The sequence below is a fragment of the Dreissena polymorpha genome, chromosome 14 (genome assembly GCF_020536995.1).
Source record: "Dreissena polymorpha isolate Duluth1 chromosome 14, UMN_Dpol_1.0, whole genome shotgun sequence".
In the NCBI taxonomy this organism is placed as follows: Eukaryota; Metazoa; Mollusca; class Bivalvia; order Myida; family Dreissenidae; genus Dreissena; species Dreissena polymorpha.
In genome coordinates, this window is record NC_068368.1 from 27,428,675 (window position 1) to 27,453,721 (window position 25,047).

A 25,047-nucleotide genomic window follows, 5' to 3' on the forward strand; every position below is an offset into this window, starting at 1 on the left:
CTTTCTCTGTTCGTGTCAAAAGATTCGACTTAACTGTCAGAGGAAAGGATTAGCTCTGTACTTAAGATTTTATAGGGTTTCAAGAATACTAACCGCTGGTGAAAAGACTGATGCGCATTATTATCACATTACTTTTCATAAGTAAATTAAGTGTCATAATCATATCTGACATGCACTCGGGTTATTGCATTATTTAGTATTCTTCGGTGTGTAGTTACAGTGAGTTAACCTATGATTGAACGAACAAAATGACTGTTAAGATAAAGTGAGGGAAAATATCAAGCCAATTACCAAAAGTGAATACTGAACAATACAAGGGTAATTTGTGCTTTATATTCATTAAGATTGAAATTAGTTTGGTTAAAAAATAAAAGGTTTCATTCAAACGGCATTTAATATTGCGCGTGAAGTGAAGTGTCATTCAATTGAAGTGTCATTAAAGCACTAGATCACGAGAGCTTGTTGAGCAATCACCTGACACTTGTGTATGTTCGGGTGGACACACCGACGGACAGATGGTGGGTAACCTAATATTCTTATCTTAATACATACCCAACATCTATTGGATATTTCGAAAACACGAGCTCAGTTGTCATAGGAAATTTGGTTTCCAGTAGATAGCCGATCAATCTAATGCCACCTCTTGCAAAGCCGATATCGATAGCGGCATCACCCCACACCTTGCCTCCAACCCAAGGGGTGAGTGTCAGCTGTAGGGAAACATTTAGAGTTGTTCATGTTTTTGTATTACATCGCCTTGAAGTTAGTGTCTTGAAACAATGTGAGGATTTAAAAATGAATGAACACAAAGCACATACAAAATAAAACCAAGATTTACATAAAACAACAGGTCGCCATGTTGTAATGGATATGGTGTCCGCCTCGCGGTCCGATTTAATCCACACTGTGGGAGCGTTCTTTAGATCTCCCCAGAAGACACAAATAACTGGTTATAGGCCTATAAAAAGGACTCGAGGGCGTTTCAACAAGCCTAAGTCTTTTGATGCAATTGAGCTAAAATAAATACGTTTAAATGAAATAACAGTTATCAAAAAAGAATAAATAGTTGCCAACACATGCTTGAAGCACATGTAAGTAAGGTGTATGGTTTACTCTTGTTGTATTTCGTGTTTATATACGTCCGTAATTAAGAAGAACGAATGAATATTGATGCGCGCTAAACACTAAGACTACAGCAAGCAACAACTTCCCTCTGACCTCTGTGGTCATGCTCACTACGCACAATCCTACTTTCACACCAAGACCAACGGAACCGCCAGCTCCAAATCCTGCAATTACAAACAATTTATCCACAAAGTCATAACACAACTTCAGAAACAGTTTGTCGCAATTTTGGTTTACCATGTGCATGATGTGAAATATATTTGTTGTCAATAAATAGACACCTTCTGATGAGGTGAACAGATCGCCTAGCCTTTAAACCCAACGAACGATGATTTGAAAAGACCGTTTACCGTTGCCTTAAATTTAAAACACTTAGGGTTGAACAATTATTCTTTTAAGTAATTACAATGTAATTAATGTGTTTAAACACATCATCCATGCGAGTATTAATGTGTGCAGGAAGCATAATTGATGTAATACAGAACGTGTCTTTTTGGGGACGGACTTATGGACTGACGTCAATCGCTTTATGCCTCTCGGTAAGAATCAGTAAACAAAATATCGACTTGTTGTGCATCATACCTAGTGACAAAGGTACTGGTCCAACCATAAAAAGTTGACGAATGTTGAAGAATGTGATATCAAATTGGGGCACGGGGATATTGGCACTAACACAGAAGTCAACCTTGTTTGGAAACTCCGTTAATGCTGTCATGAACTTGTCTGCCGTGTCTTTCAGCAGCTGTAACGATTTAATTCACATCAACATAAATTTTAAAATGATATCTGCAACACAATTATTTTGTCACCAGAAATTATTTATATCACGTTATAGAGATCAGAAAAACACTGAATGTAACGTTATTACTTTTATTTCTTTCAACAATTATATTTCATAAAGACTGGATCCGCTGAAAGGATTAATGCAACATTATTGTTTCATCAGTTTATATGCTTTAGCTACTATACTTACATGAACATTTGATCAATTAGTTATATTTTTAACATAGTATATCACATATTGCAGATTAAAAAGTCCGTATAACATGATCAATACATCAATTGACCTATTTCATTCAATGTCATAATAACATGTAATTCAATACAATTTAATAATTGCGTTAGCAATTTAAGTACTTATTACGTTTACTGCGATTTCATAACTTAAGAAATTGAAATTAATATGAAACACACCTGATCAACGACTTGATGTCGCACATTTTCCAGTGTCGCTGTCACATCTTTATTCAGCAAGTAAAATTCGCTTAGCTGCATCATGAAAGTCGTAATCAGTGTTTGTCGGATACTGTCGTCTGTACATGAACCCGTCGCTAACAAGTATATATATTCATAATATACCTGTTTATAATCTAAACGAAATGCTGGCTTTATCAATCAGTAAAATATATATATACATGTATGAGCCGTGCTCTGTGAAAAGGGGGTTTTAAGCATATGCTTAAAGTGTCGTCCCAGATTAGCCTGTTTAGTTTGCACATGCTAATCAGGGACGACACTTTCCGCTTTTATAATGTATTACGTTTAAAGAAAGTCTCTGCCCAACAAAAGTCTAGTTTAGGCGGAAAGTTTCGTCTGGGACGATACTTTACGCACAAGCGTTAAACCCCCTTTCCACAGAGCACGGCTCATATGTACTTAACAAACCTTTTTATACTTTTCGCTATATTTCCGATCTAGTATTACCGAAATAATTTAGACGGAACATTTTGTTCTTATCTCATTCTCGTGACTAGCGATATTTCGCATCATGCTTCGTGTAATACATCAGGACACAAGTCACTCTTATACACCCTTGAACAGGTTGACAAACATAATATCCCATGTGTATTTGATGCACAAAAATACAAATTATTTACACGGTCACCTTATAAACAGAAAAACATTACTTGCTTGGTTTGGGTAAAATGAATTTTACCTAGGCCAATTAAATGAACAAATGTTTGTAACCTTAAAAGAAAATGGAATATAAATCAAATTGCAACAATACCTCGTTTATGTCGAACTGCGTTTGGTATCAATTTGAGGTTGTGGAACAATTCTATCGGAGGCATACATGTCATGAATAAATCATTGCACAATTGTATCTCAGCTGTGAGTGTGACAGATGTCCCTTCAATTTTTGCGTTTACAATGAACAACACTTTGAAATGTAAGAAATTCGCCACCTCTATATGCTGATCTTCACCTGTAAGGCAAAACAGGCGTGTTTAAAAAAAAACACTTTATTTGATACATTTTGAGGTGTCGTACTTCTATGCAAATAATGTGGTAATACAGCTGAATGCATTTTGCCCAAAGCAGCATTTTACGCTTTTGTAAACCGTGTATTTAGTTAAAAACTAAAACATCAGAGCAACTAATTATCATATTTAAAAAATCACTGAACTGATCCGTTCATAGACTGATTCACGCGATGTTTGATCAGCATTTTAATGCGAACATATCAACAAACATACATTTTCTGGGTTAATATCGTTTATTCCAAGCTTACCATACCATTTGAAATAAATACAAACATTAAAAACGTACCGTTTGGTTTGATGGTATAATTCCTTCCCAAAACGCTTATTTCTATTTTCAGCTCCGATGGCACAAGTGCTATGGAGGCGTTCAACATCGTTGAGTTGGGTCCGAGAGGGACTGGAATGTTGCACGACAGACCAAGGCAGTCCTCGTGAACGTAGCAAATGTGACCGAAACCTTTGGCTATTGCATCTTTAAACATGGGACAAACTGCAAAATACAAACATATATGTTTCCATATAACAATTTTGATGTCATTTACGTTACAAGCGAATCAGTTTAACTTATAAATGCAACCCATTTATGAGCTTTTTAAATAGATGTAATAAAGTTTTATTGTAGGAACAGGGAACACGAAATTGAGCCAATGCTCTTTAAAATATCCACAGAGCGGAAAAATGACATTAACTCGATTTCGGAGAGAAATGATTAGAATTTCAAACCTATGCAGAACATCTGTTTTCAAGTTTATGAAAATAAATAAGTATTCGAAAGGCAAATACTCTCTGAAAATAACTGCGCAGAAAGGCCTGACAATATGCCAAAATCCTTCTTAAAACAACCTTTAGAAAATAAAATATTAATAATCAAAGGGAAATAACTCCTGAAAATGCGTTGACTGGAACGATTCGCATGTCTATGTTAAAGGAATGTCTAAGATCTCAGGCGAACACGACGCGTGTGTCGGACAGATGTACGGATATTTAGTAGAAAAGAAACGATAAGAAAACATGGTTTCAGAAGTACAAACAACCATTTCCATCAAATTTAGTTTTTGGAAAAAGGAAGTACTTAAACAGGCCTCTGCCTCTAATTAATTAAATGGATTAAATACGAACGTTTTCCGGGTAGTTCTGCCATGGAGAGAAACAACTGACCAGCATCCCCAAATTTCAAGGTGCCAAACTTAAATCCACCGCTGTTGTCATCATCTCCGCTTCCACCAAAATTTAATCCACCATTAAAGTCAAATCCTCCAAAATTGAATTTGAAATTGTAAAGTTTGAGAAAGTGAATCGCTAAATTTGGTGTTAAGGTCGCAGATGATTCTGAAGGTTCCGCTTTCATTGTACAGGCTAACTTTCTTAAGATGTCGATGAATTTCATTCCAATTTCAGATGTTGCGTTGAGCTTTTCTCTGATCCAACCCACCGTTTTGCTGTTTACATCGACTATTTCTAAGATGTTTGGGATCTTTGGACTGAAAAATTTCAAAAATGGCATTATAAACAGTTTATATATTTAAATATTCATTACAATGACTCTAGCCTTTAACAGGACTTGTTCATTACTTTTCTCGAAATTGAAGTGATGCAATGAATTACCTCTAAACACTGTCACATTTGGAAAAAAAACTTGAAAGAGTATTAAAAAAGGCAGAAGATAAAATTAACAAATGTCGTACCAAAACAGCGCAATCGAGTATTTTTCGCGTTGATATTTTACATTTTTTATCCTACAACTAAATGATTTTATATAAAAATTAAGACTCGATGAATAAATGTAAGGTTTATTCATTACCTTGCACTATACAATACCCGCTATGGGACTACTTTTATTTTACTTTCACTCCTCGCTCATTTGTTCTTTATTTTGGATTTATACATTAATTGAATGTTTACTTTTCAAATCAATATACCGTTAATGAATAAAGGCCGTAAGTTATCAATCCAATGCAGTGTTTCTTTTAAATTAATTTAGCTTAAGAGAAAAAGGGATCCCATGGGGGACTGAACCCACGCGTGGTAACCAGATACTCTTACCGCGACGCTAAATAGCTTGCACGATTGCGTAACTGTTGGAAAAGACTTTATTGTTCTACACATGTGACGAAAGCTTTTTATTGCGTCATTCAGGTCAATGACACTAATGTCTGCAGTCGTTTTAAAGTTAACGATGGTGTGTGTTTACGATGAATTATTAAAATACTATGTGAATAGCAGTATTGGAATATATAACTCGAACGAAACCGGTGAGACTACATTTTCGATTTACTGAAAATATCAAATGTACTCGAATAACGCGATGTTTTGTTCAAAAATTTACGTTTTAAGAAAAGAGTATGTGAATTATTCTTTATTTGTTCGAAGGAAATCGATGATGAATTTAAGGGGTAATTTCTTTGACGAATAAGTCGTTCATTTGTAATTAGATCAAATAATGTCTATTTATTAAAATCACCTGCTTACACCAAGAGTAAAAGATAGATAGCGATGAACAAATGTATATTTTATGTTATGTGAAGAATTTTAACTCGTCATGGAAGCAAACGAAAAATAAACATGGTTATTACCCAACTTTGGTGAGAAGAGCGTGAAGTAGTATATGTTTAACTTGTTTATGCCAATTAGTTAAACGTGTGTAAAAGAAGAATTGTTTATAGACTAAAAATAACAATATCAGCGAAGATAAATGCTGAATCATGCTTGACGTAGAGGTTTACATTTTGAAAGTTCAAAATGGCAGCATTTTTTGTTTTTTGGTATTTTGCAGGGGTGAATAAAATTTTTTAGTTTGAACAAAACTGTTTGTGTTCTACCTGAGTGTGTAACATTTGGAATGCTCATTCAATTTTAATCGATGCATATAGTGATATTTTGTCGTCTTACTCTGCTTTTGCGCGAACTTCTTAAGGACTATTTAAACTGGAGTTAATGGTTAAGATCACTATTTTAATATTACTACGTAAGGTTATATTCAGTTAATTCCATATTTTTTTGCTATTGTTTTCAGCAATTAAAGACTTCTATTTTGATTAAATCAGGAACAAATTAAATAAAATAAAATATAAGGATAAATATAATACTATCTTAGTGTGATTGTAACTTGACTTTATTCGACTCTTGTCAGAGAGGCTTACACGACACGTAAAGCCTCGCCATGTTAACTTTTCTTCAACTCGTCGGATAAATTCAAGCACACAATCACACTAACATAGTATTCTATATATTCAAATCACTTCAAACGACCTAAAAGAAATAGTTTAAATAGAATATCTATGGAGTTATTTATTATATGTTACTGTGAAGATGACAATTCATACGTTAAAACAAGAAATGTCACCATGCAAATAAACTAGATGTTCAGCTACTAATCAAGTAATTTAGTTTAGTTTAATTTAATTAAATTTGATTCAAGAGTTTCATATAAGCTAATTACACGTAAAAATGGAGAACAAAAACTTCCACAGATTCTTATTTACGTATCCGAAACCATTTTTTATTGCAACTTAATATGATCTTGACCTAACTCGCCTAATGCAATCCTAGCACAGAATTAAATGTAAGATACCTACAAACAAAATTGCAACACACTACCTTCGTTTACACTAATGTTATGAAGCGGAATCACTTTCCTCTGTTAGATAAAAGTGATCAGTAAGTTGCATTTCTCCACGAACGTTCACATACACATCTCCATGCTATCTGAAGTTATTCAGCGCAAATTGTAAGCAACAGTGACCATAACCCAACAGGACCCAAATAAAACACATCATAGGTATACATGTAAAAAACAGATATTAGCAAACAAACGCTAACCTAAATGTCTGATGTACAAAAAGTACAATTAAGAGTCTAGTCGTGCTATATTGCAGCTCAGAGTGTTTCAAGCCTCGATAAAATGATGATCCAAATGACAAGTGTGCAATTCAAATAACATATTTATAGTGTTTACGAAGATGTGAACTTGGTGAATGCACTTGCTCTAATGAATTATTTATTGCATGTAAATCTTGACCAAATGGGGGCATAATCATGATGTACGGCTTAGCGGAGTTATATGTCTTTGTCAGTGACTGAAATAATGCCCTTTAACACTTATGCTGTAATTTTTGTATGCATGGAGTCACAGAATTATTGCATACAAATGTTAACTTTAATTGTCTAATTATGAAAGGGTTATAATTCTAAATTACTGGTCCGATTCATGTGAATTGGTCAGTGAACTTAAATGAGGATCTCGAAGTCATGTGTGATGTTTCTGTAATATTAATTGAGATATGTGCTTGTTGCATTCAACCTTAACTTCAACTTGCACCTCAACCGTACTTTTAAAGTACAAAAGAGGCATAGCCTTGCAGACATGCTGGTCATAAGTAAAGATCGTGGTCAGAGAATGCTCATAAAATCGCTAAAATCATATTTTGAAGGTCGGTAGTTAATATAGAGATGTTGAGTAGTTACAACAAAAAGTAAACCTTAATATAATCAGTTTAAATAGGTCATACATGTGCAAAATAACAGGTCACATTTACAGAACTCGGTTAATGACCTTACACAAAGGCTCTGATAATATGTGGGATGTTCCTATGGAGATGGTGCTCGTTTACCTCATGTATACGTTCAAAAGGGTCTAAAATGCAGGTAAAAGTAATTAAACCTGGTTAGTAACCTCGTCAGTAACCTAGCATTATAACGACGAGCATATATGCAAGTTCAATTGATTACTATTAGTAGAAAATTGGAATAGAGATGGTGCACTTTGTACCTTAACAAGAGCATTAAGCGACATCTATTGAGTAGCTGTAACTAATTTATTAAAGGAAAACTTACAAAAAATGCCGACGTCTGGTTTTAAACCAGGGACAATTAAAAAGAAATAGCTAACACGAACCAGGATTTTTAATTATGGTTTAAAGTTGAATGCTGTGTCTATATTTCACGATTTGGCTTATTTATCGATTAACACAATACACACGCATTTTATTTTATAATATCGATTTATGATTATTAATTACCAATGATTATGCTTGTCTCTTTTTAAGTCAGATGCGTTATTTTGGGTTTCAACATATGAATAACGCTTTTTTTTTTAAATAAACACGACTTGTGTTGTTGTTGTTTGTAAATTGTCTTTTTTTCCCTAAGTTAAAACAACTTTCTGTAATGTCATAGAAGACAAATACAAATCAAGAAAGCATGTGGTTTTAACCATTTCTTTTGAATAAACACCAATAATAAGAGATGTTGCTAACATGTTTGCCCAGTCCACCTCTGACTAACAATCAAGGCGTCAACATGTACGATTGTTAAGAGATTTATCGTATACATGTACGTTTAAATAAAGAGCGGAAATAACAGTTGATGAGGGCTAATAGGATTATTATATTTTTGGTTCTGATTACATGATTCAACAAAAATGTACCGACGGTTCCTCTGTATTTTAGCGGTAATTAATCAGCAGTTTATAATAATTTAGTAAATAATAAGATTCTTTATTCACTCACTTGCTTCCAAAGAGAGCTTGCTTAAACATCTCAGCAAACTGTTTAGCTTGCTGTTTGAGACTCTCTTTGAGACTGTCCCCAAACGATCTAGGATCATACAGAGAGGGGTCGTTGGGCCTGTACTTGGTATCCTCATCACCCAGCATGCCATCGATATTTTCCGCGTCAGGTTTACGACGTTTAACGGGTGCCTCTTTCTTATCAGGATCCTCGTCTTCATCCGATTCACCGGATTCGAATGTCTGTCCTATGTATCTGTTTTGAAAGTATTTAGGTTAAAACTTCTCTTAAAGAGTATAGTTTTATTGCATATGTTAAGTTGATAGAGTTGATTTTTCTTTAAAGAGTACAACTGTATTTCACATGCTATAATTTTGGTATTGTAGTTATTATATGATCAAACGAAACACCTTTTTATTATCAAGTACAATTTTACAGAAACTAAAATTAAAAGCTTCCTGGTTATATTTTAGTTACCAATGTCGGGTTTTCCCTAATAAAGTCCAATAAAGGTCTGGGTGCTTGTGGTAAAGGTGCTATCAAATAGTTTATTGCAAGCAAATCGACTCAAGCGTTTCATGAATACTATCGCTAGATTTTTGTGGCATCACAATATTTACTGCTAAATAAAGAAATAAGACTACACTTTCGTTTTATACTTTTTAAATGAATATGATAGTTTCACACCAAAATTAAAATGAAGAATTTGTTATTTTTTTACCTAAACTCGTGATCGTTACAGTCCTGGATCCATTTTGGAGTCGGCACCACGCGATCAAGGAAAGGTGACGGATCAGTGTAGTCATAATCAGAATCAGGCAGCTCGTCTTTCTGAGCCTTTCTCACTGAGACGTGGATGGAATTCTTTCCTCTTGAGGCTACAGTAGACATCCACTCATTTCGTTCATTTTTCTTAGCTTCCCCAATGATTATTTCAAGGGGTTTATCAGTATTTGGGTCTTGTGGATTACCACCGGCTTCCTTTACATCAATGCTCAGTTTCCTTTCTTTACAGACCCTTGCTGTTGTGGCTTTACCAATTTTTTCTCCAGCTTTAACGGTCTTCTCATGCAAAGATTGATTTGCGTCAATGTTTTCCACAACTATTTCAAAAGGATAGAATTCTGGATCGCTAGGTTTCACGACTACTTTTTTTTCATCTCTGTAACTTTTTAATATTCCATTTACAGGCATATGGACCTGCAAATAAATAACAATAGCAGTTTATATTAATAAATTGTTGAACACTCAAAACGTGTAAATAAATTTATTTCATAAAATGAACATAAGGCTGAATGCAGTCGGATTTTCTGTTCTAATTATGTTTCCACGGGTTTGTTATAAAATTTGTAAGATTATGCTATGCACATCCATTAATATTTTGTCATACAGTTTAACAACAGCATGATGTAAATTGCTTCCTTATAGGAATATCGGTAAAACAGTCAAGCATGATCTGGAATCAAATTTACGTAAACCGAAATAAATAATTCTTATAATTCTTTCACTTCATTATATACTACACGAACATACGTTTTTTCGCACACGCAAACACTCTACCGACATCTAGAAAGAGTCACTGGTCTTCAAATATTCTAAGTAAAATATTCTGGTTAGGAATGTTATGCCATTATGTTGACGTCGACTTACCGTTTGTCCCTCTCCAAGAATGATATCCACCCCCGTTGTTCCGTACGCTCCATTAGCTGTGGATGGCCACACGCCCGAGGGACATTCTTCAAACGCATCGCGGCGCTTGGTGGGAAAATTGCGGTCGAATTTTGGTCCAAATACCTTTTGCACTAATGATTTGCTCGTTTCGATGCTTGAAAAACAAGATTTTTCTTCAAAGCTACATATACTCAATCACACTGATATCTGCGTTAATAAATGTATTCATGGCTATTAACTTTAATAAGCTACATCGACGAATATATAATTTGGTAAATATAGTGAAAAGTAGTTTTGAATTTGCAGGTAAGATGTATTTATAACACGAGTGGGTCCTCATGTGGGTCGTGTTTGCGCATTTCGTGCTTTCAGTTTATCGCTATAATTCGTCATGTTTTGTGTATTACAGTATTTGTATATGTGTTCCCTTACCAACTAGCCTAGCGTAGATGGTTGTTATTCCTTCGATAATATTTATTATATTGTAATAAAAACCATTGCTTTGTTGCTATCGAAGAAGGAAAACCAAATGTGATATTCAAAGCCTACCGATACTATTAATTGATAGTGATATACATTGCTAAAAAGTTTCATAGGCATTTTAATACATACACTTTTTTGAGTTCTTGATAACCCCATTTTACGCCTTGTATTCCATCCATGATAGACTTGAAGATGTCAACAAACAGTGTCACGAATTTGATCAGAGTTTGCAGCGGTTCAAACACGTGGTCCCATTTACACTTTAGGTTATTTACAACATCGTGCATCGTGTCTTTCTGAAATATGATTATAAACAATATTTTTGAAAGTACACAAAAAAGACTCGATTACACAAAGTCGGTCAAGCGTTAAATTATAGTACCTGATAAGTCGGGCACCACGTTTATTAAATATTACGAAGACACGTATCGTTTTCTTATCGTTGAGACATACAAAAGTACCAAATATAGCTACATAAATGAAATATATCATATTGTGTAGCTTGTGTATTTTGTCACACTTGCCACAGCTGAAATGCCGTCACTGATCGCCGACTTTGCCTCATTCTTGATTGCCTGTACACCATCTTTAATCGAGTCGGTGAGTTTCTTGAACACGTCCTTAATTCGTCCTAGAATTGCTGGTATTTTCTTCGCTGCGTTGATCCATTCAACAACACGCCCTAAACTCGTTCAACCATGAGCAAGAAGTTTACGAAATCAAGACAACATTTACGTATTCCATCTAGTATTTTAATATTACTAAGAATGCGTTTACATAAAACAAAATCATAGAAAGAAATACCTTTTATGAAGAGACATGCCTCTACCACTTTATTTTTGACGTCTATTGCCATCGTTACAGCCACTTTGATGCTAAACAAGAAAACTTTTTAAAAATAACCAAATAAACGTAGAGATACACTGTCCATTACATAAAAATATGTAAATCAATTTATTACCCCATTTTGCAGTTATTGCGCAAGTAGGTCCTTATTTATATGACATTTATATATCCGACTATGTTTTGGATAATCCTTGTATTATGTTGTAATGTTGCAATAACGTGCAAACAAATATAATGTAACATGCTGAAAACAACATACATTATTTCCATTACTCTAACATTGCGTAAGCGATTAAAACATTCATGTTTTCAATGGACCAGAGCCATTTAAATCTAGGTCAAGATATCATTTAAGCATTTTTTGTTAGCAAGTTTTATAATGAATTAAAATACAAATATGACTACTAAAGACTTCACAAGGTTTCATAGAAGCCATATATTGAAATGTTACGCTTCCTGGTGGCAATGTTTCTTAAATAACTGGAACCATTTTCGTTATCTGGCAAGATGTTCATGCAAATCGGCCGTGTTATCTTTATGACAAATGTTCGGGCAAAGTTTCAAGAAGATTATGTGATGAATGATGTCTAATAAGTGCTCACAGTGTAAATGTTGACGACGCGCGATGAGCGACGAACGACGGACAAAAATACGATCACAAAAGCTCAAAACCAACACGTTTTGCTAAGGTGAGGTAAAAAATGTACATAATAAATATACAGAAACCTTGACAACAATAAATACTTCCGTGTGAAATTCCCGTTTCATGTGTGTTTGGTACGTTTTTTAATGATTGCTAGAATCATATGCAAATATGTTTTACTCTTTTATCGCCCTGGACATCGATGTCATTGCCTGCATTGGATTCTGGAAGAGTTTCCCAACAGCCTCCACGATTGAATTGAAGGCATCCATTATCTTCTTAGCTGTGTAGGGCAAGGCCATCGTAACAACATCAACAACGTCCTACAAAAAGGGAATGACATAACAGTTACGTGAACACAATACATGCTTTAAATACTACGTTTAATGTATAAACTACAATAAACCTTATTCTAATAGCGCCGGACTGGAGTATAACAGCATTTTTGTAAAACAGAACGTACAAACAAGGCTTTTTTATTAACAGCAAACAAGATCCTTCATTCATTGGACCAGACTGATGCTTGTCCTTATTCATAGATTTTTGATAACTGTTATACGTAAGATATCTCGTGTTTAAAAATCCTACGACGAATATTAAGGAATTTATAACAGAAAAATAAACAAAAAACATACATTGTAGAATTTGAGAGCATCGTTTTTTATACCGTCGATGAAGTCGCTAACTTCTTTAGCAATGCTTTTGATCTCTTCACTAACAGTGTTGGCGCTTATGCTGAACAGTTCCTTAACACAGTCTCGCATTCGGTTAGCCACCTCACCAAGTCGTGTCGGGAGATTTTTCACGATGTCCACGATTTCATTGACAACCTTTGTGAGCGTCTTACCACCTATAAAGAACAGGTCATCATTGTAAGCATTGGATAAACAGCTCTTTTATTTCAAAATTGAAAGTTAAAGTAAATTATGTGTTTTAATTGGTAAAAATGTTTCACTATGAATAAAAACAAAAACAACCATTTTCGAAATAGATGGGCTCAGTACCAGTTTAACAATCGTTTAACTGATTGTTGGTTATAGCGTACCAAGAACAAAAATTGATAAATATTTAAAGTATATACTCACCTTTAAACATGGTCAGTATTTGCTTGAATGCTTTTATAGCATTAATGATCGGGTTAACAATTTTATCCATAATTTTGTCAAAGATTGTGACCAGATCAGATAGACTGTTGATTCCAAAGTCCTGCAGTAGAACATTGATCCAGATGAATTAAAAATATCTGATACTGCGAATGTGGTTTAGATTTTATATAGTGGTATATACATTTTCAACAATAAGAAGTCATATTAAAACCGATCATTACAAAGATATAATGATTTAACATTATTTGTTATGATATAATGTGTACATACAAGTGATCAATTAAAAACGCCGTGCCGTTCAAAACGCCTCGAGGGCTAATACCACAGCTAATATGTGGCCCTTAAATCAGATATAGACCTTGACAATTCTTACCTTGAAACATTCATGTCTTAATTGATGTGGCTTTAAAAACAAGATATTGAACTTGATATACTTTCCTTATGGACTTGCGATCATAAATGATGCTGATCTTGAACCAGAAATGTGCCTTGACGACACTTACCTAATATTCATGCCAAAGCTTATGTGCACCTTTATATATACATTGATGATAGGAACTTTAAGGGCATTAAGATTTAAGGCGATTCTGCCATTGAAAAATATATACGCATCAGACCGTAGCTTATGTTAATCACAAAGCAAACATATGTCTTCAAAATACCAACCGACGCAGATAAAGAACTTTAAGATCATTGCCTTGTGAACATTCCGGTCAATATTAATATAATCCTTGAAACGGATAAAGACCTCGACAATACTCACCTTTAGGACATTCAAGTCGTATTCGATGTGACCCTTGAAGCAAACGTAGGCCTTAACGATGTCGATCTTTAGCCCAATCATACCGACATGAGCCTCTGCATACGCGCCGTCATAAACATCTACCATGAAATGACCGCTGAGAAGAGCTGGAATTACAACAAATATATTTGTTATCTAAAATATTCCTGTATGTCAACTAAATATTATCCAATATAACTATTTGATCATTATTTTATATACTGTGGGTTGTGTGTGCGTCTTTTTTATCAAGTACTATTATCCACCGTGAAATTACCATTTCATCTTACTAACAATAATAAAACGACGTTTTAACGACAATGGATTTATTAATTAAATTAATAAAACATAAGTACACTTCCACTATATGCCACTAAAGCAGCTGTTTTTTACTTGGTTAACCTGTAAAAATTAAATCATCTTCACATTGTATATTAATCTACGAAAGTTTCCTTCAACGAGAGCTTTGTCATGAATGTGAATAATACCCCTCGATCGCTTTGTCAGCTATATTCGAGTGCAAATAGCTCATGAATTGTGTCGATCATTGTCAAGCATATTTTCACATTTCAGTAATATCACTTCAGAAATGTGAAACAAGTTTGCTCCAAAACCATGTCAACTTTCATCCAGTCAAACCAATTGACCGATCAGTCGAGTGAACAAGCACCTTGGTGAAACCGATTGACCGATCAGCCGAGTGAACAAGCACCTTAATGAAACCGATGGACCGATCAGCCGAGTGAACAAGCACCTTAATGAAACCGATTGACCGATCAGCCGAGTGAACAAACACCTTAATGAAACCGATGGACCGATCAGCCGAGTGAACAAGCACGTTAACGTGAGGTTTTATTTTAGTTTAAACCTATTTATTTAAGCTCAATTGCATCGAAAGCCTATGACTTATATAAACACTCTCGAGTCAATTTCCTGAGCCTAGAACCAGTACTTGGCGTCTTTGGGGAGATATAAAGAACGCTCCCACATTGGGGATCGAACCCGTGAACTCCCGGTCGATAGGCGGACACCATATCCATTACACCACGGCGACCTTAAAAAGGTCATTTAAGATTTAAGGTGATTACAAAGTAATTTTCACTAGTTCTATTTTCAAATCTTATTTATTTACCCAATTTCAGATCCAGTATATTTCGGATGATAAGACCGAAGCTCGCCCCTATGTTTTCGGTTCCGATTGTCTTCTGCCAGTCGATACCAGGGGGCTGGATTGTCACACGGATTCCTTCCTCAAGCGCCTGGAGAAGGCTTCTCCGGACACGACTCACGATTGGATAGGTGTAATGCTTGCTATAAGGTAGTAAGAAACGTCATGTTTAGGATGCTATTGCTTCTCATGTTATTTTATAATATTACAAGTTTGTGATAATGGCCAGACAGACGGACTTTCTCTAATTTTACTTATTTTAAAGTTCAATATATTTGTCAATTAATTTCAATCATGAAGTGTTAAAGTTATCCAACTGGCGATGTAAAGAAAGATATAGGCTATAAGTTTCACCGAGCTTAATTGCGTGAGGCAAGTTTGAAAAAGCTTAACAACAAGATGGCTCCAATATGTGGGTTATAGCAAGTTTCGAGTCTAAGGCCAGTAAAGGTATAATTTGAACAGTCTGGTTGAGTTAATTCCGCGCCATACTCCCAGGCAGACCCTAATGTACAACAATGGCGTGATCTAAAATAACTAAGGAGTGAGAGGACCACTCTTTGATGTTAGGAGCTATAAATATATATATATATATATATATATATATATATATATATATATATATATATATATATATATATATATATATATTTATATATATTTATCATGGGGTTTAGCCTGTTTTGACCTCAGAGAGAAGTTTTGTTAAGATTTGTGAAAATCCGCCAAGCGGTTAAGGAGATGATTTGATTTATAAAACCAAATGTTGACGACATACGACTAAACATGACGGACGCCGCAATAAAGAACCTACCGCAAAATCTTAACATGAGCACGTCGTTCTTAGATATGCTAAAAAAACTATCTAAAAACAAGCGATGCGTTTGTGAAACACTATGTCCCCATATATATGACATTTGACCTTGAAGGATGACCTTGACCTTGACCTTTCACCACTCAAAATGTGCAGCTTCATGAGAAACACATGCATGCCAAACTATCAAGTTGCTATCTTCAATATTGCGAAAGTTATGACAAATGTTAAAGTTGTGGCAAACAAACAAACCAACAAACAAACCAGCAAACAAACCAACAGATAGGGCAAAAACAATATGTCCCCCTCTATAGTGGTGGGGGACATAAAAACATCATTCTAACTATGTATACGTTGAACTAGTTTATACCTTATTATTCAATCAATTTTAAACGTATGTACACCTTCATTAAATACTGATCTTCAGTAACTGTTTATTTATTTGCCACAGCTCTAATATACTCTACGTTGCTTTTTTAAATATAGAAGTCGTGTCATGCCTACCTGATCACTTCCGTCTCGTGTTCAATGGTGAAGTTTCTATCATCAGCCTTCGGGTGCTTCTTGAACACAGTGTGGGCAGTTTTCCTTACTACCTCGTCATGGTCGTGTATGATACTGGTCAGCAAAGCATCCGCGCTCTTCAAATATTAACTTGAGTTATATTGTATTGTTCTCATTGTAAAACAAGATGTGTTTGTGAAACACAATGTCCCCTTATATGACGTTTGACCTTGAAGGATGACCTTGACCTTGTGAAGGATGACCTTGACCTTTCACCACTCAAAATGTGCAGCTCCATGCATACCAAATATCAAGTTGCTATCTTCAATATTGCAAAAGTATTTATGAAATAAGCGATTTCGGCCACATATATTTGACCTCTGACCTTGAAGGATGACCTTGACCTTTCACCACTCAAAATGTGCAGCTCCATGAGATACACATGCATGCCAAATATCAAGTTGCTATCTTCAATATTGCAAAAGTATTCATAAAATAAGCGATTTGGGCCACATATATTTGATCTCTGACCTTGAAGGATACCCTTGACCTTTCACCACTCAAAATGTGCAGCTCCATGAGATACACATGCATACCAAATATCAAGTTGCTATCTTCAATATTGCAAAAGTATTTATGAAATAAGCGATTTCGGCCACATATATTTGACCTCTGACCTTGAAGGATGACCTTGACCTTTCACCACTCAAAATGTGCAGCTCCATGAGATACACGTGCATGCCAAATATCAAGTTGCTATCTTCAATATTGCAAAAGTATTCATAAAATGAGCGATTTTGGTCACATATATTTGACCTCTGGCCTTGAAGGATGACCTTGACCTTTCACCGCTCAAAATGTGAAGCTTCATGAGATACAAATGCATGCCAAAAATGAAGTTGCTATCTTCAATATAGCAAAAGGTATTGCAAAATGTTAAAGTTGGCGCAAACAAACCAACAGACAGGGCAAAAACAATATGTCCCCCACTACTATAGTGGGGGTCATACAAAAGTTTAATTATACACACTGTAATCATGCGCAATTTACCGATTAACTAGAGCGTTCTGTCGAACCTGACTAAAACTTCCACTAAGCTCTGTAAGCTAGGTTCAAGAGCAAGTGATTAATAATATGTGGGTCACTTGCGATGAACATTTCGCCCGACACACTTATCCTTAATGGTGATGACATAATTCAATATATTCTCTTTAGAAAATAAGTTCGCTCTGAAAACGTACACAATTGTATGCGGACTGCAATGTGCAAGGCTTAAGGCTCATAAATATCGCAACAGGAAGACGTTCACTCCGCAAACGTACAATATTCAATGCGGACAAACTAAAAAAAGATAAATCAAGGGTATAATAACTTCAGTTATCCGAAAAAGACACGTGCACGTAATTGTATTTTTGTCACTAGTGCATGTACATATTGTTGCAAACGTGCACAATATATCGGACAATATATGGACGATTACCTTTTTGCAGGAGAAGTGTCTAAGTCCGTTAATTGCCACACGACGCCACGCTGTGACGCCCACATTCGGCGCCATGTACGACATGATATGACGTAATGATCGCTGTTTCCCGGCGTTGCCTAGACTCTGTAGGATAACCATCTTGGTTTCTATATGCTTGCGAGCTAGCGTATCATGTTGTATGATGGATCGGCGACGGCGGGGTTTGATAATATCGCTGGACCTCGCTGTAAGCGTAACAAGATTGCATTTCAATATGGGGACTGTCTATTCAGTTTAAAGTTTTGCATGGGTAATCATATGTTGGTCTTTGATGGATGTTTTATATGGCTTCAGAAAACCATGATTGTGATTTCGAATGGATGTAGTAAGTGAATTTTGTGTTTTTTAGGTTTATTATTATCCTCGTGGATACGTTATAGAAAGATGAAGCCAATCCACTTTACATCTCGGTTAACTTACCGAAATTAAGAATTAAGGAAAGGACCATAATAAGTTTATAAGCTCTATAAGCTAGTTTGTGGAGCGGTTTAAGTTTGTAACAAGACTCAATATCTCCTCCTAAAAATACTAGACGATGTGATACAAGTCGGCATTGGTTTCAAACAATGTGGAGATTGTGTTTAGAGATTTACATGGTTTATAATCATATCGAACACTATAACACTTTGTTTTGGAATCATATTTGTCTTGTTCTGAGAAACCTGGGCATAATTCATGTGCGTTAAGTGTCATCCCAGATTAGCCTGTGCAGTCCGAAGGTATTTTTAGTTTCAAGGAAGTCACTCCTTACCGAAAATCAAGTTTAGGCGAAAGTGTCGTCCCTGATTAGCCTGTGCGGACTGCACAGGCTAATCTGGGACGACACTTTACGCACATGCATTATGCCCAGTTTTCTCAAAACACGACACATATGCAAAACCTCCTTCAGGAACATTAGGCAGCACCTTACTCGCCTTGAAACAGTTATCGCTCCTTTCCACAATCCGATGTTTGTACTTTCGCGACTCTGTCGATGTCTATGTTGCAAGGCAATGCTAAAAAAAGAATAACTTACTTTCGTTGTGGTGATCAAGCCAGTTCTCTATCCTCTCCACAATCCTGTCCGACACCGTGGTGTTGAGGTCATGCAAGGACTTGGCCATAGCCCCCAAGGACAGACACGCCCTCTTTCGGGTCTTCGTAAGGGCAGGGGTTTCTTAACATTAAAATATTGTTTAAGGCTTGATCATAACAGACCAGACCTTAGGCAAAACACTTAGTATTCAATTTTCTAGATGTAGGTTTATTTCATTTATTATATATCAAATACACATTCAGTTCACATGAATGTGAACGTCTTCCTGACAGTTAGCAAAAACAACATTTAAATGAACTAGTTCTTCCTAATTTAGCCACGTTCTAAGAACATTGGACTCAATGCATTTGTGTTGTACCATATTCGCCACACAGGCTTATCGTCGATGACACGTTACGCACATGCAATAAGACCTGTTTTCCGAGAACGAAGCTCAAATCAAACCAAGGTCAATTTACCGCCAGATTCATGTCCATCTTCGAAGCACAATGTTTCCACTAAGCTCACCAGTTCCTTTAATAAATAAAATAAGTTCGATAACTGTTAAAATTTAATAACATTATTGACGACACCGTAGGTGTACCTTGTATGTTATAAAGAAGAGCATATTCAATCAAAACACCAACATCAAGCATTTATGTTTAAGATAAGAACTTAATTTAAACCAGCCATGGTGAAAATGTACGTGTTTATTTAAATTAAAAAACAATATTATGATTGATAGAATTGTTTCGATATGAACTATCGTACCGTCACGGGGCTCTGAACTAACGTACCGTCACGGGGCTCTGAACTAACGTACCGTCACGGGGCTCTGAACTAACGTACCGTCACGGGGCTCTGAACAAACGTACCGTCACGGGGCTCTGAACTAACGTACCGTCACGGGGCTCTGAACAAACGTACCGTCACGGGGCTCTGAACTAACGTACTGTCACGGGGCTCTGAACTAACGTACCGTCACGGGGCTCTGAACTAACGTACCGTCACGGGGATCTGAACTAACGTACCGTCACGGGACTCTGAACTAACGTACCGTCACTGGGCTCTGAACTAACGTACCGTCACGGGGCTCTGTAAGGCGATGGCGTGAAAAAGACATCTCCTTAGGTCCTCCTCGGTTACATTGGGCTGTGACATCACGTGCTCCAGAACCAGCAGTTGGGCCTCGGCGCTGCCTTCACGTGCAATCAGGTCGATAAACAGATTCCTCTCGTCTACACACACCGAGTCGTTGACGTCACACGTACGTGTTAACGCTTCCTCGCCTAAAATGCAGACAATAAATTACAATTATGTCAATGGTCAAATATCCTTCTGTTTACGCACCGTGTCATCGCCATCGTGGGGACGTGTGAACGCCTCATGACCTAAAAGGATGTTCTCATTGCAATGGACATATTAATTTCGTCTGCGATGTGATTGACGTCGCGCGTATGCTTACCCACATTAACGGCAAATACAACTTAGTTTAGTGCAGTTGAACGGTATGTGGAGTTCATGTCACACTTACGTTACAAGGCATGCTCGCTTCAAACTACTTCTTGTTTAAAGCAAAAGATAAGCTCAATTCATTGAATATATAGGTTTGTTCTATAGCATAAAGATAAAGCAACAACAAGAATTAGCATTACCACTCAACAACTTCTTTAATCATGAACTTGATACATTTCGTGTTCCATGTTTTTAACAGAGAATACTTTAAATAACGTAACTTAACGGAGTATTCGTAATAGTATTTGTAAACCAATAATGCTCCATTAGTGTTACAAATATAACTTCTAAATGTATGGTTCGGTTAAACATAACGCCCTCTTCCATCAATTGTTAATTATCTCATTTCGCTCCCCTACAGATAGAAATAGACCATCAATAAAAAAACGTATTAGTACAGAAGCGGACACGTTAAAGGTAGTATACAACCCGTGCCGCGTGGTGCAGCGCTGGTAGACCACGGGGCGCACAGCACAAGGAATATCGTGAGTATAAAGCGGTTAAAGCACATTTCCGGAGGGCCATGCGGCGGTGCGGTGAACAATTATGACAGAACTTGACCATAAACTCGAATATGACTCTAAACATGACAGTGTGAGTTTCTGGCGGACAGTAAACTTAAGGAAACGGGGATCCGGTGCCGAGGTGGCATCAACTTCGATGGGAAGATGTATAGAAGCCGTGAGGAAATAACGGAGCAGTGGGCGAAATACTTTATAGACCTGTACACCCCTTCAAGCTCCCCGGACTTCGATTCACACTGGGAGTATGTTGTTAGACATGAAGTGGAGCAGGCATTGACTTACATGTTACCGTCTCAAGATGTTTTTGTTTCTAGTATGGTTGAGTCTAGTATAAATCAGCTATCTAAAGGAAAGGCCTGCGGGCCCGATGAAATTTACCATGAACACATGCTGTATGACAATAACATTATCGCTGAACTCTTATCACGCTTATATACAGTTATGCTGCGCAGCGGAACTGTACCTGATAAATTAAAGGAAGGTGAGATTATTACATTGTTTGAAGGCGGGCGAAAGCGGCGAGACCAGCCTAATAATTATAGAGCAATTACACTATCGTCAACGCTGCTAAAGCATTATGAATCGATTTTATTAAGCCGGTGCAAGGACGGTACACTCGCTTCTATCAGAAAGTTACAAGGTAGATTTCAGTGCGGGCTTGGGTGCATAATGACTAGCTTTAGTCTCCGTGAATGTCTATACTATGCAAAGGAGCTGGGATCAAGTGTATATCTATGTTTCCTGGACGCTTGTCAGGCCTTTGACCGGGTATGGCACGATGGACTATTTCACAAACTTTCATCAGTTTCCGGTGTTTATTATCCTGATCCAGTCATTAATACTAAAATCTTTCTTGCACTCCATGAAATGTATCGCAACTCAACAAGCCGCGTTCGCCATCGAAGATTGATTTCGGAACCACTTCCGATCGGGAAAGAAACCCGTCAGGGAGGCAAAAGTTTGCCGCTGTTGTATCTTATGTACATAAATGGTCTGATAGAGAAACTTGAAGAGAGTGGTAATGGCCTGTGCATTTATGACATTAATATGGCTTCGCCTACCGTGGCCGATGATATTGTTCTAGTATCATACTCTAAAAATGGTCTCGAGAGGATCCTTAAGATTTGCTATGAATATGCAAACAGGTGGAGGTTTCTTAATAATTCATCGAAGTGTTCCGTACTAGTCTATAATAAGAAGACAGAGGAGACTTCAGTATTCTATCCAGGGCATAAACGTCTGCCCGCTAGCGACAAGTATACCCATCTTGGTATTGAATGCAACTCTTTTCTGACCACTTATATGCGTACGATTGCGAGGAACATACATGAGCTTGTGCTCAAAAGGGGTAGTGCCTGAAAGACTGAGTCCACAAACTCTATCAACAATATTTAACTCGTCTGTTATCCCTAAGTCCTTATATGGCTGTGAGCTATGGAACAACAACTCGCAAAGTGATCTCGTACAACTTTCAATCGCACAGAACTTTTGCCTGAAACACATGCAAGGGTATGACAGAAACATCTTAACAGATTATTGCCTGTCAACCGTTAATACCGTTCTGATAGTGAATGAAATGGAAATCAGAAAACTAACATTCCTCGGCCAAATATGCAGATTAAATCCTAAATACCTAGCGAAATATATCTTCAACAATAGACTTATACGTCACATTGAACAAGAAGGCCAATGCCTCGGATATATCCCTGATGCATACAGGATACTACAAAGTATGACTTAATGAACGTCTTACGCTCATACGTCCAGTGTGGAAATTTCCCCACAAAGCGAAAATGGAAGAAAATAGTTAAGCAAAAAGTCGTAATGAATATAAAGAACGAAATACAGAGTCGCATCAAGGGAAACGATCAATGGGGAGTAACTGCGCATGTAATAGACTCCAATAATTACTCCCCTTTATGGAGAGTAGCAAAAGACAATCCAAAAATAATTTACGTGTGTAAAACAATATTGAATAGCATAGGAATGTTTGTGTCTAGACAGTGTGTACGAGAATGCTGACATTGTTGCTTGAAACCCGTTAATCTCGTAATTCATAAGTTGTGTTATTGTCACTTGCTAGAGGATAAGCGAAAACATTTATTGACAATTCTAATTGAATGCATCGGAATAACGGACTTTTCGCGCTTCATCCACTTAAATGGCTTAGAACAAAGTGTATCGTTGCTGAAAATAATATCTGAAACTGCTGACTCATATTTTTTTCCATTTTAAATTGTGCAAAGCTGTTGTTAGCATCCTGAATGAGGGTAAGACGCTCAGAGCCATTTTTTATTTTTTTTGTCCACATATGGTGACATGTCAATCCAATCTTTGTTAGTGTACCTTACACTATATAGCAGTCTTCCATGGAAGGCAAAATCTGTGACATACATTAAGTATGTTCGCATATTATGTCTTTATTTTCGTTTTCGCTTTAAGACATATCCTCGGCGAATAAGTTACACTGAAAAAAGGTAATTATTATTATCTCAATCTTATCTTGTTTCATTTTTTATCTTTGTATGTGTATATACTCGATTGTTCTTCCTTGCTTGTATTATATGTTATACTCTTCATGAATGGAGGGAAATAAAAGTCTATCGGTTAAACATAATGCCACTCATAGTGGGTATTAAAGTAAAATATTTACCGAGAGTAAGGAAATCCTTTCTTTCAAGGGACGTAATCAATTCACGCAACTGATGCACGCACTCGGTTCGGTTACGTTCGTCTGAAAGATTAGTACACAATATAATAATGTGTATGTCATAGTATTATTACGTCATAGGTTACGCAAAGAAATTAAAAAATAATATGAATTACAAAAGTAATTATAAGGTATTGTTCGTTCTCAGGGTTAGTAGGATATTACTGCATCATGCAGCCATGTTTTAATTTTCACACTCTCGATACAATTCCTTAATTTAACATATGAGAGCCTTTCTATGCGAAAATCGGGCTTAACGCTTGTTGGTAAAGTGTCGTCCTAGATTGGCCTTAGCAGTCCACACAGGCTAAACGCTTGTTTGTAAAGTGTCGTACCAGATTGGCATGCGCAGTCCACACAGGCTTAACGCTTGTTGGTAATGCTTAACGATTGTTGGTAAAGTGTCGTCATAAATCTGCCTGCGCCATCCACACAGGCTAATGAGGGACCACACTGGTCGGATACATTTTAATCCAAGCATTCAATGAAAGCGGAAAGTGTCGCCCAAGATTAGCCTGTGCAGACAACACCTTACGCAAACAGCCCAGTTTTCCCAGAACGAATCCCAAGTACTCAACCTTTCAAGTAAGAATAATTTACTAGTGAGAAGCTAGTAAATGTTGAATGTATTCAAGCTACTTACATTTATTGGTGTAGGAATGGACGCACGCAATATACTTTCGAATATCCTCCTCAACTTGTACCAATGGTACCTTTTTCAAGGGTTTCTGAAATGCATGTATATCACCATACATATCCCGGTATATATGAAATTTGAAATGATAACTAAGCGATTGATATTTCAAACGAATAATCGCGCACGCATGCACAAACATTCTGTGATCACAA

At 36.4% G+C, this 25,047-nt stretch overlaps 2 protein-coding genes across 2 annotated transcripts in view; both read right to left on the reverse strand.

Moving 5' to 3' along the window:
• The window catches only part of LOC127858075 (uncharacterized), a 60,022-nt gene extending 40,455 nt beyond the window's left edge, over positions 1-19,567 (reverse strand). The window contains exons 1-21 of the mRNA XM_052394961.1: positions 19,450-19,567; positions 18,393-18,619; positions 16,913-17,049; positions 15,559-15,737; positions 14,409-14,554; positions 13,625-13,745; positions 13,175-13,389; positions 12,720-12,862; positions 11,855-11,925; positions 11,575-11,732; positions 11,180-11,346; positions 10,547-10,721; positions 9,618-10,096; positions 8,897-9,151; positions 4,509-4,870; positions 3,676-3,879; positions 3,134-3,331; positions 2,320-2,456; positions 1,708-1,867; positions 1,219-1,289; positions 553-710 (exon numbers count right to left, since the gene is read on the reverse strand). Of these exons, the coding sequence (XP_052250921.1) occupies positions 553-710; positions 1,219-1,289; positions 1,708-1,867; positions 2,320-2,456; positions 3,134-3,331; positions 3,676-3,879; positions 4,509-4,870; positions 8,897-9,151; positions 9,618-10,096; positions 10,547-10,721; positions 11,180-11,346; positions 11,575-11,732; positions 11,855-11,925; positions 12,720-12,862; positions 13,175-13,389; positions 13,625-13,745; positions 14,409-14,554; positions 15,559-15,737; positions 16,913-17,049; positions 18,393-18,619; positions 19,450-19,537 (3,851 nt within the window). The 5' untranslated portion in view covers positions 19,538-19,567. The remainder of the gene's footprint in view (positions 1-552; positions 711-1,218; positions 1,290-1,707; positions 1,868-2,319; positions 2,457-3,133; positions 3,332-3,675; positions 3,880-4,508; positions 4,871-8,896; positions 9,152-9,617; positions 10,097-10,546; positions 10,722-11,179; positions 11,347-11,574; positions 11,733-11,854; positions 11,926-12,719; positions 12,863-13,174; positions 13,390-13,624; positions 13,746-14,408; positions 14,555-15,558; positions 15,738-16,912; positions 17,050-18,392; positions 18,620-19,449) is intronic.
• A 341-nt stretch (positions 19,568-19,908) lies between these two features.
• Positions 19,909-25,047, reverse strand: part of LOC127857244 (uncharacterized) — a 48,660-nt gene continuing 43,521 nt past the window's right edge. Inside the window, exons 11-14 of the mRNA XM_052393660.1 lie at positions 24,842-24,926; positions 24,142-24,222; positions 20,533-20,738; positions 19,909-19,983 (exon numbers count right to left, since the gene is read on the reverse strand). Coding sequence (XP_052249620.1) covers positions 19,909-19,983; positions 20,533-20,738; positions 24,142-24,222; positions 24,842-24,926 — 447 coding nt within the window. The remainder of the gene's footprint in view (positions 19,984-20,532; positions 20,739-24,141; positions 24,223-24,841; positions 24,927-25,047) is intronic.